Here is a 19708-nt window from a genome sequence, read left to right on the forward strand (position 1 = left end):
GTCTCACACACAACCCATTGAAAGGGGAGGGGCTGGCTGCTTCCAAACAGAGCACATTTCATTCATAATGATGTAAATCCAAGACCATTATGTGTTCATGATTTGAATCCTGGGTTGTGCGAAATCCCAGAAATAAATCGATAAATAAAATGAATAAAATAAATTTGTGTGTGTGTGTGGGGGGGGCAGAGGCAGTGTTCGCCCAGGGTGCCAAAGGACGTAGCGCAAGAAAGATGCAACATCATTGTAGGTGCAGCTGGCCTGACAGTGACTCTGCATTTGAGGGCTCGCTCTAACTGCGATCAAGTGAGCCTTTAAAGGAGGATGAAGCTGCTGCAGCTGCTGCTCCTCAGCAGCGGTAAGTACCTCTCTGTTTAACCCGCAGTTTTAGCCTCATTACACGGATACATGCACCAGTGTGCGTGTGTCTGTGTTAGTGGAAGAGTGAGAACGGACAGCCGGACTCAGACGGTGGACTCTGCAGAGCTAGCGGCTGGGCTAAAGCAGTGCTGCAGAGTAGCGGCTCTGAGCTCAGCACACACGAACATTTCACACTTTTTCACACTCTGACAGTTTAATTAGTTTTCCACGCGTGATGGTCACACGTGTTCCTCAGCTGTCTTAATAACCCACACCGAGACCGGATCCACCTCGGATTAGATCTCTGTGACGCCATCTGAGTCCACAAACGACCAGATCAGGACAGGTGTGGTGCCAGAAAGAGACGTGTTGGGCTAAAATCAGTCTAACGTGTCTCTGATTAACCTCCTAAGACCCGAACTCTTCCACAACATGCATTTTTAATTGCTCTTTGATATTTGGGCATATTGGGGCCCAATGAATGTAAAAACAAAGAATTTCCTGATTTTTTTTTTACCTTATTTTTGTTTTTAAGAAAAATGAGAGCCACAAATGAGGATATTCATTTAAAAAATTGATAGAACAGTAGCAGTATAATGTCCTTGTAAGTGGATATCAGGCCCATGTAGAGCAAAATTGAGTATTTTGGTCTAAATAACCCAAAATGTGATGTCCAAAAATGTGGACGGCAGGTCCTAGGAGGTTAATGATATGAAGTCAGTCCGAGCAGAGGAAGAACTCCTGTCACATGAAAGAAACTGCAGTCAGTTTCATGGATCCGTCCTTATCAGTCCTTTATTTAAAAAGTGTCACTGACATTAAAAATGACCAAGAGGACAGCAGCACTGCAACAAATAGAAACTCACACGTCTGTAGAGATACTTTAAGTGGGCGTCAATGACGGATTAGTTATTATGTAAGTATACTAACAGAGTCATAAACATCATTGCAAAACAGGTCATGTATTTATTTAATATTTTCTCCTTCATAAGTCCTGTTTGTAAAGTCTCTGTATTTAGTAAACATATCAGACACATCTCTGCTGTGGCTGTCAGAGAGCTGCCGTCCATCAGTGAAGCTGAGACTAGATTACATGAAATGTTCACGCCAGGATTATCAAAGCAGTTTTTGAATGGGATTCAGCATTTTATCCAGTAATAGCACAAATAATGAAGTCCTCTATAAAAAGGCTGTTACACTCCATCAGTGTTTACTGGTTATACTCAGAGGTGGCAAAAAATACAGACTTTCTTTACTGAAGCAGAAGTAGAGACACCTGAGTAAAAAAATATTCAGGTAAAAGTGAAAAAGTACACTCTGAAATTTAATCACAGTAAAAAAGTAAAAAGTGGCTAATCATTATTGTACACAGGTAACTGAACGTTGTGCAAAATAATAGAATATAATCAGTCGAGGAGATAAAAAAAAACTAAATTCTAATTCTAATGAATGTACTTGGCTTGAGCCTGTTATGTAGTGTACATGCAGTGAGAGAGAATAAAAAACCCCCAACTATTTTCTGTTGACGACACTGTAAAGGTGACTTTGCCTCACAAGCTTTAGTGACTGTTAGGATGCCTGGGTCGACCCAGAGGTTTTGAGTTTATTATATGATTTATCATTTCTGGGTTCCTTTGAGTTCTGCCTTTTGGTTTATGTCTCGGTGTGATCCTTAGTTGCTGTCTCCCCTGTCTGCTGTATCCCCACGTCCAGTCAGTGTCTGTGTCTGCCCTGGTCCCATGTCTCTGTTCCCTCTGGTGTAGTGCCTGCATGTGAGTCTGTGTCTTTTGTTCGGTCTGTGTTATGTGTTTCCTGTTTTACTTTGAAAGTCCATGTCTCATGTAAATGCGTCTGGTTTTGCTTCCTTTGTCTCGTTAGGCCTGATTTGCCCCAGCTGTGTTTCCCTACTGTTACCCATTCACTGATTGCTCCCTCTATGTATTTAAGCCATGTGTTTTCATCCATCCTTGTTGCGATCTACCGTTTACTATGCTGTGTGTTCTGTCTGCTTGCCTGAGTTTATTTGGAGTCTCAGTTTTGTAGTGATGGGTAGATGAGGCCTCGTGAAGCGTTTCAGCACATTCCCCAAACTGTATCGATACTGTGTCGACACAGTGTTGTTTTGCTCCACACTGACACCTGCTGGACATTAAGTATCATTGCAGGCAACTTACTTGAGACTCACAACAGACACTGATTCAATGACCTGGGGCCCGTTCTTCGTACCGCGCTTACTACATCCAAGATCAAATGACACATCCAAGATCAAATCATCGCGCTAACTGTGAGCTCGCTAATCCGGTTCTCCAAACACACCTGTTGTTGACGATTAGTATAGCTGGATGAAATAATCTGAGATCACTGGGTGGCTTAAAAGGGGCTACGCATCGATAGTAGAAACATTGATCGGCAACCCTCTGATTGGTCGGCGAAGATGTGGAAGGAGCGCACTCAGTATTTTACGGCAGCAGACCAAGAACTCTTGATTGAGGGATATCAGGAGTTTCAGAGTCTAATTAAAACGCAGGAGAACACTGCAAAGGCTGCAAAAGCAAGGAGAGAGGGCTGGCAGAAAGTTGCTGACAAATTAAACTCGTAAGTGATCCATGATATTACATTATATCATGTGATATTATATCATGTGATATTATATTATACCACATTATATTATATTACATCATATCCTCTTTCACATTAGAGCCACAACAGGACCCACTAGAACATGGGAACAAGTAAAAGTGAAATATAAGAATATTCTACAGAATGGTAATATTCATCACTTATATTGCTTTTAGTCTCTTGAAAAGAGACCCTGGAATAATCTGTTTGTTTGTTTATAACAGCAACCAAGAAAAGGGCAGAGCACATAAAGACAGGTGGTGGTCCTGCACCCCCTCGTCACACCCCTTTTTGTACTGTGACATTTATTGACATTGTGGGGTTTTTTGTGTGTAGTTTGACATAACACTCCATCACTTTTACCTGTTCCCATGCAAGGGGTGACTGAAGCATGCACAGTAAGTTGGGATATATATATATATATATATATATATATATATATATATATATATATATATATATATATGTATATGTGTCTAGAGAGAGAGAGAGAGAGAGGAAGAAAGAAAGAAAATAATACCCTCACGGGAGAATCGATATCTCTCTATGAGCACACCGTCGCGCTGAGCTAAAGGATCCCGTCTATCCCGCAATATCCGCTGAATTCTGTAAACTCTCCTTATCAATCTTGCACCTTCCGCAATGGGTTGCTCGCGTTCAAACGGACAGGACATGGCTGCGACAGACTTCCCAAATCCACCTTCGCTTTTATAGCCGTGGTCTCCCATCTTGATTGCACGTAATTTACTATTACTGCTCTAAAATATGAATTACATCTGAAATAATCAAATACATGTAATAGAATGATTAATAATACATTTCCCTTTTTTTCGAAAATGACCTGTATGTATCTGTATGAAATCAATAAAAGAATCAAATACTGCATTATCTTTAGTTACATTGATGATATTTATTTATGGTAAAACAGTGGCGAAATATCGCTGTTGCTTTCATATAACTGCAGCCGACATACCTGAGTGGCCGCGATCTAATCCTGTTTACATAAAGTAAACCTGCTCCCGAGCAGCGAGGTACGAAGAACGGGTTAGCCGGATTTGAATGTTGACGATTTCGCGTGATCTTGGATCGTTCGGTTCTCCGAAGCTCATCTGGGACTTGCTGTCATAGCAACAGATCCGTAAGCGTAAACCTGCTCGGGAGCAGGCTTACTTTATGTAAACAGGATTAGATCGCGGCCACTCAGGTATGTCCGCTTCATTCATATGAAAGCAACAGCGATATTTCTCCACTGTTTTTCCATAAATAAATATCATCAATGTAACTAAAGATAATGCAGTATTTGATTCTTTTATTGATTTCATACAGATACATACAGGTCATTTTCGAAAAAAGGAAATGTATTATTAATCATTCTATTACATGTATTTGATTATTTCAGATGTAATTCATATTTTAGAGTAGTGATAGTAAATTACTTCGTGTAATCAAGATGGGAGACCACGGCTATAAATGCGAAGGTGGATTTGGGAAGTCTGTCACAGCCATGTCCTGTCCGTTTGTACGCGAGCAACCCATTGCTGAAGGTCCAAGATTGATAAGGAGAGTTTACAGAATTCAGCGTATATTGCGGGATAGACGGAATCCTTTAGCTCAGCGCGATGGTGTGCTCATAGAGAGATATCGATTCTCCCGTGAGGGTATTATTTTCTTTCTTTCTTCCTCTCTCTCTCTCTCTCTAGATATATATATATCTCCCAACTTACAGTGCATGCTTCAGTCAAACCCTTGTATGGGAACAGGTAAAATTGATGGAGTGTTATGTCAAACTACACACAAAAAACCCCACAATGTCAATAAATGTCACAGTACAAAAAGCCGATGTGTGACGAGGGGGTGCAGGACCACCACCTGTCTTTATTTGCTCTGCCCTTTTCTTGGTTGCTGTTATAAACAAACAAACAGATTATTCCAGGGTCTCTTTTCAAGAGACTAAAAGCAATATAAGTGATAAATATTACCATTCTGTAGAATATTCTTATATTTCACTTTTACTTGTTCCCATGTTCTAGTGGGTCCTGTTGTGGCTCTAATGTGAAAGAGGATATAATGTAATATAATATAATGTGGTATAATATAATATCACATGATATAATATCACATGATATAATGTAATATAATATAATAAATCACTTATGAGTTTAATTTGTCAGCAACTTTCTGCCAGCCCTCTCTCCTTGCTTTTGCAGCCTTTGCAGTGTTCTCCTGCGTTTTAATTAGACTCTGAAACTCCTGATATCCCTCAATCAAGAGTTCTTGGTCTGCTGCCGTAAAATACTGAGCGCGCTCCTTCGACATCTTTGCCGACCAATCAGAGGGTTGCCGATCAATGTTTCTACTATCGATGCGTAGCCCCTTTTAAGCCACCCAGTGATCTCAGATTATTTCATCCAGCTATACTAATCGTCAACAACAGGTGTGTTTGGAGAACCGGATTAGCGAGCTCACAGTTAGCGCGATGATTTGATCTTGGATGTAGTAAGCGCGGTACGAAGAACGGGCCCCTAGTCATACGTGTATACACTGTAAGGTATTGTATTTTCCATGGAATCATTTTATATCTTTTACATTTCAAATATTTTAGACATCTTTAAAATATACTGTGAATGACATTAAGTGAAAATTAAAATGAAAGTATTGTGAATATAATATTACCCATTTAAATGTAATTGACTCAGAGTTTATTATAAATTTCTATCCAGAAAAATAAGTTTATCCATTGTTTTTGCATTCAGTCTATTGCGGGTTTTTTTTTTTTTTTTGGCACCATTTCCCCAGCTTTGGAAAACTCACAGGCACAGATGAAGCTGGGGTACACAAAAACTGTAAAGTCAGGTGTAAAAGGTTCTGATAAGATTCCTCCAGTACGTTAAAGGATCCTCTGATCTTGGAATGTTTCTCTCCGACACTCTCCACAATACTAAGGGGTTGGCAGTCCTTTATAATAAAATTCAGGACTGCCTGGTCCAGAAAAGTCTTCCTAGATGCTTGATTTCAAAATAATAAAACACATTAATTAAAAAAGAATGATGATAAAGCTGTTCAGTGTCAATATAGGTCTACCTGTGTTCATTCTCGGTGTGTTTGTCTCCTCATTTTCATGTTTGGCTCTGTAATGCCTAAACACTGAGGAGGTGTTCTGACAGATTACACTGAAACAAAGACAGACAAACTATTACCTTATTTCCAGTTAAAAGATCAAAATGATCCCACACAGCAGAAACAATTCTGTTTCTTTCGGGCTCCATTTTGTTATGGAGAGATGTGTATTTTTTTTTTTTTTTATCTTTGCGAGAGTAATTTTGTGGGTTTTTTTGGTGGCGACTCGTTCCGTTGGCAGATGCGGATGCGGTACCTTTTAAACACAGCTTGGCGCGTTGGCAATGAGCGATACAGCAGCTGTATCGATCACGTGACTTTTTCTTAAAGCGACGCACGCGCCGATACAGGCATCGCTAGGTGAGCTTGATACAAGCGTCGGTGCGTCAGTGCGTCAGTGTTGCTGGACCCATCACTACAGTTTTGTTACCTTTTTTTGAGTTCAGCATTAAAGCTGTTTTGAGTTCACCTTTTTGCCTCCGAGCGTCTGCACTATGGGTCCACCATTCCTGCCTGCACACAGCCTAAACCTAACAGTGACTGATGTCCCCCCCCCCCTACACTGACACTACTGTTTACAGTACACAGTATAAAATTGGATTTTAGCGAGTGAATCTCAGCATCATCTTAAATGTGAATTCGTCTCTGCTATATTTGTTGTAACCTAACTCTGACCATGAAACCACAGCCACTGTGTTACCTACACCTGTGTTATTACATAAATAATGAAATGGACATTAACTTTTTTTTTATTAATTTGAAACATTTTAACTTTAACATGTTTCAAGACATTCAGACATCAGTTTGAGACCAAAATCATTTTTCACCACTCAGATTAACAAAAACTAAGAAAACCAGTCAGGATGTCAGAATTCATGTTTTGGAGCTTTATCACTCAGCTGCTTCCAGAGAGAGGAATTCATCCTCCAGCTGGACACTCTCTAACATTGTTTCGTCTGCAGCTTTCGCTCTGATCTGAGATCTGATGAAAGCTTTCATGTCTTTCAAAATAAAACACAACTGGGAAAACACAAAGGGGAACCAAGTTAATGATAAAAACCCAGAAAGCCATAAATTTCACACTCTAACCTCAGCTCTCGTGGCCCGGTAGCGGTCCGTGGCCTGGGGGTTGGGGACCGCTGCCTCTCTGACAGGGACAGCAGCACAGCTTCTCCACCTGCTGCAGACTGAAGGCTTCAGTTGTTGACAGCATTGTCAGCAGCAGCGTTAAATCATGAAGAAAGTGTCATGTTGCCTGACTGCTTCCACATCTGCACAAACAGAACCTTACTTCATAATCTGGTTGTTTAGTCGTTTGGTGCAGAGATCTGTGTGTTTTAGATCTCAGTAGATGTCATTTCAAACAACTATTTGTAACTGTTGTCAGTAGACTGCTTCATTAGTCTGCACTACTTCTTCAGAAAGTAACAGATTAAACAGAATGTGAACATTGCCAAACATGGAAAAATAAAGTTCAGTTTTAGTTTTATTTAAAAAGAAAAGAAATCCAGAAACTTGTGAACAGAGATGAAAAATATCTAATTTAGTGAGAGTTAAATACTCTTCACTCTTAGTGGCTGCAGTGAGCCTGTTTTTGATTGCACAGCTGTGGCTCTGCGAAAACACTAATAGAAACAAAGAAAAGATAAGCTAGAAACAAGTGAGGGGAAACCAGGGAACAAGGAAACTCAGAAGTTACGAGGAAGAAAACAGCGTTCACAGGGGACATGGGAACGACAAGGAAGCAAAACTGGACGAAAGGACTGCCAAAATAAAGGAGGAAACACATCAGAGACATGACAGACTGCAGGAAACAAAAGATGAGACCAAGACAACAAAAGGGGGCAGACTAAATGAAGAAGTAACTGAGAACAAGAAACACAAATGATTAAACTAGGAAACCCACGGAAAGTAAACAATACCAAACAAAAGATCTGTATTTAACAAAAAATGACCATGATTAGTGATTAGAAGAGCTGAATGTAGATAACCAAAAATACTGTAAAACTGACCTCTGTATTTTTTTTCATGTGTCCTCACAGTTTCCCGCCATGCCCTTACTGTGGTAGTGGAAGTATATGAAGGGGAAAGATCTGTCCTGCTGCCCTGTCAGTTCACAGGTTTTATACCTGTGGACCCCACAGTGATGTGGACTCACAGAGATCTTCATCCCAAATCTGTCCACCTAAGACGAGAAGGAGGAGACGATCTCAGAGGACAAAACCAGCATTACACCAGGCGCACATCAATGAGGCCTGATGCTCTGGACACTGGAGACTACAGCCTCACTCTGAAAAGCCTCCAACTGACTGACAGTGGCAGCTACACCTGCTCCATCAGTGATGGGAGAGAAGAACTGAGACTTAAAGATTTACAGCTGAAGGTCAAAGGTCAGCAATAAACTCCAACACCTACTTTATTTACAAGTAGTAGTTACTAAAGTCTAGACTGTAGATACTCAGCTGTGCTCCAGTTACTGTGTCTACAATTGATCCTGGGCTTTATTCTCCTTTTAGACCAGCAGGTGGAGGTGAAGGTGGAGGAAGGCTTAGAGTTTGTCATTCTGCCCTGCAAAACAAAACCTGACCTGCCTGAGGACACCAGTGTGGAGTGGACTCACTCTGACCGAGAACTCACAGTGACCCAAGTGCATTCAAACAACAGTGATCACCTGAAACAGCTGGACAACCTTTACTGCGGCCGCGGAAAGATGAACAAAGACCTGCTGAGAACTGGAGACCTCAGTCTGACCCTGAAATACCCCACAGAGAGAGACAGTGGAGGATACATCTGCACCATCTACAGGGACAAAGACATCCTGAGACAGAAAGTCGTGCTGCAGGTCAAAGGTCAGAGATGATGACACAGGTCAGAGGTCAGTGTTGTGGATTAAGGTCAGAGCTCAGAGGTCATGGTGCTTTTTATGCTTTTCCACAGAACCATTTCTAATCTGGAACATTGTTCTTGTGGTTCTCCTGGTTGTCCTGGTTCTACTTGTAGTTTGTGGAGGTCTTTTATTTTATTTCCGGCAGTATTTCATGTCAGGTGAGTGTCTCCTACTACACTACCCATAATGCCGATGGTTAGCAGGTGTCCTCTGGTGGCTCCTTGACTGTGGCTCACACAAACTTGTTCCAGAAGCTGAAAGAGTTGAGAGTTACAAACAGCTGATACAGAGAGCTGAAGAGAAACTTCCAGGTTTGTTCCAGAAGTCAGAAAACCTCCTTCAGACTCAGTCATTGATCAGTGAAACAGCTCCACAACATGACTTTACTAAACAGTGTGTGTGCTTCACTGCATTGATCTGACACAGAGGCTGCATGTGGACAAGCTGTTCTTCTTCTGTGGTGGTAAACAGCAGGCTGACATGGAAACATGTGCTGACAGTAAATGTTGCAGCAGCTTCAGTAAATGTTCCTCCTTGAGTTGTGCTCAGTCATGTGGTGGAGAGCTTCAGATGTTCAGAGCAGACACATGAGATCTTCATGGTTTCTGTGCTGATGTGTGTGAGACATGGCCGACTGTGGAGGCTCAGTCTGTCTGTTCTTCTGCTCTTCATCCAACATGTCTGCAGCACTTTACAGGACGCTGCAGACTAGTTACCAAAGAACGAGTCAGGAACACATCAGGAACAAACTGAGACACAATCTGACTGAGACTAGAAGACAAGGAGGGGACAGGGAGGTCATGTGACCATCACAGCTGCTAATGATGTCATTACATTGTACTTTGTTGTCCTCTCAGTTTACCAGGTGGAGGTGAAATCAGGGGTGGAGTCTGTCCAGCTGCCCTGCAAAACCACAATTCGCCTGCCTGAAAATGCTAAAGTGGAGTGGAAGGATGGTTCTATCTATGACAGGAAGGTCCATGTGTATCAGAACGGCTCTGACAAGCCTGAAGAACAGCATGAGGATTACAGAGGGCGAACAGAGATGAAGAGAAGCCTGCTGAAACCTGGAGACCTCAGTCTGACCCTGAAATACCCCACAGACGAAGACACAAACACCTACACCTGCACTGTTTACAGCAAGGAGGGAAACATCCTGATGAAGAAAGACGTGGTGCTCATTTTCAGAGGTCAGTGCTGTAGATACAGGTCAGAGGTCAGAGGTCAGACTCATGATGGTTGTTCAGTCTCAGTGGGCTCCATCCAATAATGTTACAGTGTTAGCATGTCTGATGTTTGTGGCTGTTTTGGTTTTTATTTGATTTCCACCCAAATGTAAAAGCTTCAGCAGATGAACTGTAGGAGCAAAGTTCATGTGTGAGACTTCATCTGAAAGGTAACATCTTCTAGTTTCTGAACATGTGTTTGTTTAGCATGTGGCTAAAACACAGGCTAAGCTAAGTCAGTTCAAATCTCAGTAAAAACCTTCTTTGGTCCTCATCTATAATCAGTCATATCTGAGTCACAATAACTAGAAGATGATTTCTAGCAGAGCTGTGAAAATCTCCACATCCTTTCTCCATGTTATCATCCAAAGCTGTGTGAAGTTTCAGAGCTCTGCAGCTAACAAACGGAGACTTAAATGGAGTTGTGATGCACTTCATAACTGACATGGAGGTTAATGGTTGATGTTGGGTTAGGTACAGGCTTGGGGTGTCTGGGGACTCCCTAGGGACGTTTTTTCTCGAGCTGTAGTCACGACGTAAAAGTGACACCCGCTTTGGTGGCCCTTGGGTGGTGTTTTCCTGGTCACTGCTTGCAACAGTCTGTGAAAATGTCTGTGCTGGCGGATGTGGGTTACTGGCCTGGTAACCTAGCTGCCCCTGGGTGGGTCTGGTGCAGGCTTGGGAGCTTGGGATTCTGGGGGTGCTCCGCCTCCAGGCTTGGGCTCTAACTGGGCCTTGAAGGTCCTGGTTAGTCTGGGAGATGATTGGGTCTAGTTGCCTCTCTGGTGGGGTTGTTTGGGCTGCCCCGGGCTCTGTGGACCTTGGCGGTGCTGATGCTGTGCCCTGTCCTGTTGAGGTGCAGCAAGAAACGCCCAGACCTCTACATTGGAGTGACCAAACAGGCTCTTCATAAATGCATGGCACAACATAGAAGAGCCGCCTCCACGGGACAAGACTCGGCGGTCCATCCTAAAGGACAAAGGTCACTCTTTCGAGGATGCCAATGTTCACATTTTGGACAGAGAAGACAGATGGTTTGAAAGAGGAGTGAAAGAAGCTATTTACGTCCACTGTGAGCGACCATCTTTGAACAGAGGCGGTGGTTTACGACACCAACTGTCTGTCATCAATAATCCAGTTTTGAGATCCCTTCCCAGACGCCTTAATGCCCACTCACATCCTGGGTCATTTTTACCTCAATAAGTCACCTTATGGTGGGGCAAGGTCTAACAATTGGTTTACCCAATAATGGCTGATAATGGGCTACACCCTTTTTCACATCTTGGTTTATGTGATAATTCACACATCAAAGACCCGTAAACCACCAACACTGTTCAAAGATGGTCGCTCACAGTTGTGTCATATGTTTGTGAAGTGGCTGTTTGGTCTCTCCAATGTAGAGGTCTGGGCATTCCTCGCTGCACTGTACAGCATACACCACGTTGTTAAGTCTGTGTTTGAGTTTGAGTTTTGTCTTTGGAATGAACCAGTTTCTGTCTGAGTGTGTTGCTTGGTCTGAAATATACTAGGGGATGACAATGTTGTTGCATTTGTCTTTCTTATCCTCCCTAGTTGGTGTCTGGTCTTCTTTTCTGTGCATCTTTGCTGACTTTATAAACGCCCATTTAGGATAACCACATGTTTTAAGCCCTTCCCTTACATGTGTGTGTTTCTTCTGTTTCCCTTCAGGCTTAGAGGGAACATGTTCTGCCCGGTGGTGTCGGGTCCTGATTTCTCCAAGTTTGTGTTCCAGAGGGTGATGGGAGTCAAAGAGGAGGTACTGGTCCGTGTGTGTGGGCTTCCGGTAAACTTCAGTGTTTACGTTTGTTAAAACCTCAATTCTTTCATCTTTGGGCCGAAGGAAGGACAACACTCGGTGTACAAATGCTTAATCAACAATCTCTTTATTCCATACAATTCTTATTATTCCATACAACACTTTTGAGCATAAACCATCCAGAGGGGAGATGAGCACGGGAGGGTGTCCGCCTGATCTCGACGTGTCTGAGCATTTCTCACGTTCTTATAGCTTCAGGAGGCCCCCACCTAGTCATAAAACCTAAACATCCACATTCTTTCTCTCTCTCAGTGAGCTTGGCTTCCTGTGCAGTCTGTTCTGTTCTTTTCTAATCAGACAAATAAGGCCATGACTCTCTGAAAACAGTATTTCTTATAACTCAACAGTTTAATGCATCATAAAACAATATCCTTCATTCAAAGGAACACCATCCCCACTGACACAGCGGCCAGGGAGGCAGAAGGACAGCACATCAAGAAGGCCCTGAGTAAATGTGGTTATCCCAGCTGGACTTTTGTCAGAGCTGGGAAGGCACCTAAAGAAAGCTCCAGTCGATCCAGGAGAGAAGGACAACCGCTGCCCAGGCGAAAACCTGTAGTGATCCCATATGTGTCACGAGTATCGGAGCAGTTGAGACGCATTTTTTCTAAACACCGGGTCTCTGTGGCTTTTAAACCCCAAAATACGCTGCGCCAAAAACTGGTCCACCCCAAGGATCGGGTCCCCCGACACAAACAGAGTAACATAGTGTACGCTGTTAAGTGCCAGGAGGATTGCCAGGATTTATACATCGGGGAAACCAAACAACCTCTGGCGAAGCGGATGGCACAACACAGAAGAGCAACCTCATCAGGCCAGGACTCTGCAGTCTATTTACACCTACAGGCCAGTGGACACTCTTTCAAGGATGAGGATGTACACATCCTGGACAGGGAGGAACGCTGGTTTGAGCGCGGAGTCAAGGAGGCCATTTACGTGAAAAGGGAAAGACCATCTCTGAATGGAGGAGGGGGCCTAAGGGTACATCTTTCGCCATCTTACAATGCTGTGATTGCAGCCATTCCCCAACTCTCTGTGAATGGTACTCATGGCCATTGATCAGTGTTCTTTGATCAGTGGGTTTTGGTCAGTGATTGTTGATCAATGGTCATGAGAATTTGCATAATTATGATTAAGGAACTGACCTCACAGCCCATTGTTCCTTCAGTGGGCTGGTTTCAGTCATTATGCAAATGTACTGTTTATAAGGTTTGGGGAAACCTGCAGTCAGCTGAGACTGAAGAAGTCACTTGGATGAGTGACGAAACGTTTCTCCCACAAAACGTTACGTCCAGATGAACAGATTCAACTTTTGGAGATCCTTCATTCAACATAAATCAGCAGTCTAATGTAATACAAATCAGTTTAATAAACATAATAGTTATCACCTTCTTCTGAGTCAGGAGAATAATGCAAACTAAAACTACATAATGATTTCGCAATCTTTAATTAGGTCTATAACGTGACATAAGATAATATAATAATCCCTCAGGTTCCCATTCTCTTCAATGCGCACGGCGCAGTCCAGGAAAGGAAAACAGCTATCCTTTGTGTCTTCCCTGGTCAGTGCTGTAGATGTTTTTATCCAAAGCGTTTATGTGCACTGTGAAGTAGGGCTGGGCTATATCACAACGTTCACGGTAATACCGGTGTAATTTTGGGCAACGATAGGAAAATGAAATATCGCGATAGAATATGGGTAAAACGCGCATGCGCGGTGCCTATGTTTACATACGCACATGGCGGCGACGAAGAATGAGAAGAGCGAAAGTGGATTGTTGAATGAAACGGATGAACCAGAATTGGTTTGTAAAAATGCTGCAACTTCAGTGGTGTGGAACTGGTTTAGCTTTTGTCCGTCAGATACACAACAAAGCACTATTTTTGGTAGAGCATGCTAGCAGGACGTCGTTATTACCGTGTTGTTTGGAAAATACAGCACACTTAAAATCAATCCTTTGATTTTTCTGGAAATCGACAGTGCCCCTTATAATCCCGTGTGCCTTATGTATGAATTCTGGTTGTGTTTACTGACCTCGAAACGATTTTATGTGGTACACGGCGCTCGAAAATCTGTCAAATGTTTCAGTACGACTTTGCTAAGCTACGAAGTCGCACCGCTTGATGGTTTATCGGAGCATTGCGGTTATCGTAGGCAGGCGCCTCGCGGAGTGATACGTACTGTGCTTCAACATAATATTACCGTATTGTGTGTGTATAACCTCTTTTTAAGTTTTGTGGATATTATACATGGTTATGCTGAGGATATGTCGGCCAATTTCCACTGGAAATGCCTTTTGGTTAAACTGTCAGCGAGGAATTTGCGCTGTTTTTATATAACTTTAATGCACATAAAAAACAGCTGCTTCTTTAAGTGAAAATACATTGATGGGGTTTTTTTTGCACTAATAAAGTTGTGGAGTTGTATTTTGTCTAGTGTCAATTATATCGTCAGTTATATCATTATCGCAAATTTTCAAATGTATATCGTGATAAATATTTTTGGTCATATCGCCCTGCCCTACTGTGAAGGGTTCCACTTCTTGTGTTTTGATTTTGACTCAGTTGTCTCTACATATCTGTACCAGTGGCTGGGTACTCTCCCCTTGAAAGAGCCAAGAGCCTTTCTTTCCACTTCCTCCATGTAAAGGCTGGCTATATGGAACAGCCATGTTTTCGCCTGTAGAAACCCTTGTTGCGTTTGAAATATGTGGTGGTGAGGCAGAGGTCTAACAGTGTGCAAATCTGATCAGGGGTGAAGTTGGTCCTGTCTTCCAAAAAGCTGTCTTCTTGTAGGCGTTTTCTGACAGTCTCCACTGCCTCCGTGGTGGGTATGCAAGTGAAGAGAGAGACTACATCAAAGGACACCATGGTTTCATCTGGATCCAGGGTAAGTCTCTGGACCTTGTCGGTGAAGTCGGTGGAGTTCTTGATGTGATGTGGGGTGTTCCCACAAGAGGTGCAAGGATGGTAGCAAGGTGTTTCAAAATGTTGTAAGTGGCTGACTTTATGCTGCTACCAATGGGTCTGAATGAGGTACAATGCATTACCAGTGAAGCAGCAGCGTGCAGCAGTCAACACAAATGTCTCCATCCTACCTTGTTTTCTCTTATGTTGTCCCACAGATTACGCTGAGGTGAAGCCAGTGCACTCTGAGGTTGAATATGTCGAGCTGCCCTGCAAAACCACACTTAACCTGCTTGAAGTTGCTAAAGTAGAGTGGAAGGAACGAGGCAACAGGAAAGTCCACGTGTATGAGAACGGCTCTGACCAGCCTGAAGAACAGCACCAGGATTACAGAGACCGAACACAGATGAATGAAGACCTGCTGAGAACTGGAGACCTCAGTCTGACCCTGAAATACCCCACAGAGGAAGACAACTCCATCTACACCTGCACCGTCTACAGCATGGAGGGAAACATCCTCCTGAAGAAGCAAGTGAAGCTGAAAGTCATAGGTCAGTGCTGTAGATACAGGTCAAAGGTCAGAGGTCATGTAGGAGTTTATCTTCTAAAAGCTTTTAGTTTTAATCTATTTTTAGTTTATTCAAATGATATAAAATCTTTAATGTTTTGATGTAAAAGCCAAAAATGTCAGGTGGAGCAATTGTGCCTTTAAATGAACAGACTAGTAGTAGTTTTGTTAGTTTTGTCCATCAGAGTATGAGTGCATGTTAATGTCAGCACTATATGAGAACCAGTTTACCATTTACCATGATCCAGTCATTTGGATGTTGTCAAATGTCAGGGTGTAGCTGCCATAAATATGAGGCTTTTATTGTGAAGTGAAAGATAATAAGAGTGAAAATGATGTGTCCATGGATTCTAAGTTAATACAGATAAAATACTATTTAAATTGGCAATTTGACTCACTGACAATAAACAGAGCCACACTTGCTGCAGTAAGTGAGACACCACAGCATCATGTAAAGGTACTTTACAGCTGTAAATGAAAATTCAATTCAGTTTTATTTATATAGCGCCAAATCACAACAACAGTCGCCTCAAGGTAGGGCTGCTCGATTATGGCAAAAATGATAATCACGATTATTTTCACTGAAATTGAGATCTTGATTATTTGATGATATTTATTTAACAATGTATTGAATAATGGCTTTAAAGATTGTCAAAAAATAATATAAAATAGTGTGCAAATACTGATAACAGTGCAAATGTTTGCAATATAAAAAAATAAATGGAAAATGGAAACATCTATGTTTAGTGAACTTCAAAATACTGCATAATATTTATGCATACAAATAACTAAACATCAAGACAAGCTGTGTAGCCACACAATGCACAATGGCATCAAACTGACATTGAGGTATGTCAATTTGTAGTGTTGCTCTGTGGTGCAGCTACGACACTGTAGCAAAGTTTCCACACTATGTCTACTTGATCCACGTCTTGACTCCGTGAACCCATAATGTTTCCACACCACTGAAGTCATTTTACCTCTCTTTTCAACCAACAGCATTCTTTCTTCAGCAGCCATTATCCTCTCATCTCTACAAATAACTTCTGCTTAGCTTTCCGAGCTTCCCTCGGGTCCTCTTAATTGTTGTGACGCGTGTTTGAAACGGAGAGAGGTGCGCTCGATTTGCCACACGGAGCAGCGTGAGAGTAAAGCACGAGGCGCTAATAGGGCGGAGTCAAGGAGGTTATTTACATGAAAAGGGAAAGACCATCTCTGAATTGAGGAGGGGGCCTAAGGGTACATCTGACACCATCTTACAACGCTGTGATTGCAGCCATTCCTCAACTCTCTGTGAATGGTACTCATGGCCATTGGTCAGTGAGCTTTGATCAGTGGTCATGACAACTTGCAAATAAATAACCAGGTAACTGACCTCCCAGCCCCTTGTTCATTCAGTGGTGCTAGTTTCAGTCATTATGCAAATGTACTGTACTGTTCTCAGTCATCCCGGTCATTGTAGTCTAAGGAGCTTGGAAAGAAAAGTGTCTGGACTTCTTTAAGTTTCTTGAAGATGGGCCAAGCTCCTTAGAATGCAAATGTACTGTTTATAAGATTGGGGAAACCTGCAGTCAGCTGAGACTGAAGAAGTCACTTAGATGATGATGAAATGTTTTTCCCACTGAAAACACTATGTCCAGATGAACAGAATTTGGAATTTACTTACCTGGATGATTGAGCATGCATCAAGACATTTGAGTTGTTTCAGGCATGTTCCACTGGAAGGAGGCCCTGGAGTAGACCCAGGACACGCTAATGAGATCATATCTCTCACCTGGCCTCGGAATGCCTTGGTGTTTCCCTGGAAAAGCTGTAGGTGGTGGCTGGAGAGGGAGGTGTGGTCTTTGTTGCATAGACTGCTACCCCTGCGATCTGGCCCCAGATAAGCAGAAGAGGATGGATGGAATTATTTCTCTCCATGAGCTGTTTGTGTGTCTGAAGGAGGCGCCACTCCATCGCTTCATTTAGTGCAGAACAAGAGTCACATGATGCTGCTCTGTGAACACCAATCACACTTTGTACAGCTCATGTTGTGCTTTGTTGTCCTCTCAGTCTGTCAGGTGGAGGTGGAGGAGGGAGCGGAGTCTGTCCAGCTGCCCTTCAAAACATCACGGAACCTGCCTGAAGATTCTGAAGTGGAGTGGGTACACTATAACCCAAAGAAGACGATCCATGTATATAAGAACGGCTCTGACCAGCCTGAAGAACAGGACCAGGATTACAGAAACCGAACGAAGCTGAATGAAGACCTGCTGAAAACTGGAGACCTCAGTCTGACCCTGAAATACCCCACAGAGAGAGACAGTGGAGAACACAAATGTGTAGTGTATGGGAAGATCTGGAGAGAGAAAACCGTGCTGCTCAAAGTCAAAGGTTTGTTGGTTTGTGTTTGTTTGCGTGTGTGTGTGGGCGGGGTTGGGGGGGCAGGCAATCGTTTGTGTGTCTGACTGTCTTTTGTCTCCTCTGCAGGTTCAAGGTCAAACAACGGACAATAGGAACAGAAACAGCTGCATTGATCCGACTCCTCGGTCATTTTAGGCCTGACATCATGTGCAAAACCTTTATACAGTGGTCCCTTGCTATAACGGGGTTAACTTTTCGCAGCCTCACTGTTTCGCTGATTTTTTGGGGGTGCAATTTTGCATGTTTTTTTTTTTCTTTGTTTTGTACAGCGCATTGTGTTCTGCGTCCTGATTGGCTACAGACCATTGTCAATCAATGTCTTGCTGCATGCTCAATCAATCGTGTGCCGTGTCTCCGGTCCAGTACAAAATGCTTCTCAAATATACAACAAACACAGCAATGTCGACATCAAAGGCACCTGCTGTAGCACCCAAAAGGCAGAGGAAGATGCTAACCATTGCACAAAAAGTCGGACTTCAGGGCTGGACCAATTACAGCTGAGGAGGTCGAACTTTAAAGTTCCATATTGAGGTAAAAAGGAACATGATTTGTCCCGTACTTAGCTAGAATGGAAAAAAGACACAAAGCTGGAGTTATTCTGTGTCTTTACGCTGCACAGCTGCCTCTTCTTCTCTCTTCTCTCCCCTCACTCTCCTGTTGCTACTTCAATCATGAAACTGATCAATGATCAGCTGATCGGCTTTTCTCTCTTGTTTGTTTATCGCCCACTTTGCGCCAGAAAGAGGAAACCAGCGGATAAACTACAGCACGTTTAAGCTTGATAAACTGTTGTTAGAATTTACTTAATATTAATTTCTAGTATCAGCTGATGTTTGCTGGAGCCACAGCTGTAAAGCTGCTGGTCATGATGGTTTGTGTTACGTTCCCCCAGAGGGGTCTAGGCAGTGAGGGGAAGTAACAAAAAGTGTCCGGGTCAAAAAAAGGAATCAAGGAGGCAAACTGGTTAAATTAAATAGCTTTATTAAAGTTGGTATTAAAACTAACTAAAAGAGACGGACAAGCCGCTATCACCATTTAAAGGAACAAACAAAACTCAGGCGTTGGTCAATAAAATAAAAGTCAAAAAGAAAGAGAGCAGCTCACTAGCTGCAAACACTGCAAACACGGCAAAGACACACTCAGCTCACTAGCTGCAAACAGACACGCAGCTCACTAGCTGTAACCCACAAAGCACAGCTCACTAGCTGCAACCCACAACAGCACAGCTCACAAGCTGTAACCACACAAAGCACAGCTCACAAGCTGTAACCACACAAAGCACAGCTCACTAGCTGCAACCCACAAAGCACAGCTCACTAGCTGCAACCCACAACAGCACAGCTCACAAGCTGTAACCACACAAAGCACAGCTCACTAGCTGCAACCCACAACAGCACAGCTCACTAGCTGCAACCCACAACAGCACAGCTCACAAGCTGTAACCACACAAAGCACAGCTCACTAGCTGCAACCCACAACAGCACAGCTCACAAGCTGTAACCACACAAAGCACAGCTCACTAGCTGCAACCCACAAAGCACAGCTCACAAGCTGTAACCACACTCATGGCACACTGGCCCAGAGCTCACCTTTCCCTTGGATTAAATACTTTTAATTACTGACGGGAGTCAGCTGTGAAAAAGGGGAAAGGGGGCACCTCAGGCAGAAGAGGTGGTGGGACACGCCCACACAGACAAATTCAGGAGGCGGCCCTGCTAGGGCCGTAACAGTTTGTATATCTGGTGAGAGGGAAACATGCAGATGAAACCAGGAGATGTCCTTAC

The 19708-nt window shown here is 42.9% G+C and overlaps 1 protein-coding gene across 1 annotated transcript; it reads left to right on the top strand.

The window, feature by feature from the left end:
• Window positions 1-245: 245 nt before the first annotated feature.
• On the top strand, window positions 246-19215 carry LOC134624296 (uncharacterized). Its single transcript, XM_063469267.1, has 8 exons — window positions 246-358; window positions 8139-8486; window positions 8613-8945; window positions 9034-9141; window positions 9841-10173; window positions 15172-15504; window positions 17574-17894; window positions 17991-19215. The coding sequence occupies exons 1-8, from the start codon at window positions 325-327 to the stop codon at window positions 18014-18016; spliced, it is 1836 nt and encodes a 611-aa protein (XP_063325337.1). The 5' UTR covers window positions 246-324; the 3' UTR covers window positions 18017-19215.
• The last annotated feature ends 493 nt before the right edge of the window (window positions 19216-19708 follow it).

This window comes from Pelmatolapia mariae, linkage group LG3_W (genome assembly GCF_036321145.2).
Source record: "Pelmatolapia mariae isolate MD_Pm_ZW linkage group LG3_W, Pm_UMD_F_2, whole genome shotgun sequence".
Taxonomy (NCBI): domain Eukaryota; kingdom Metazoa; phylum Chordata; class Actinopteri; order Cichliformes; family Cichlidae; genus Pelmatolapia; species Pelmatolapia mariae.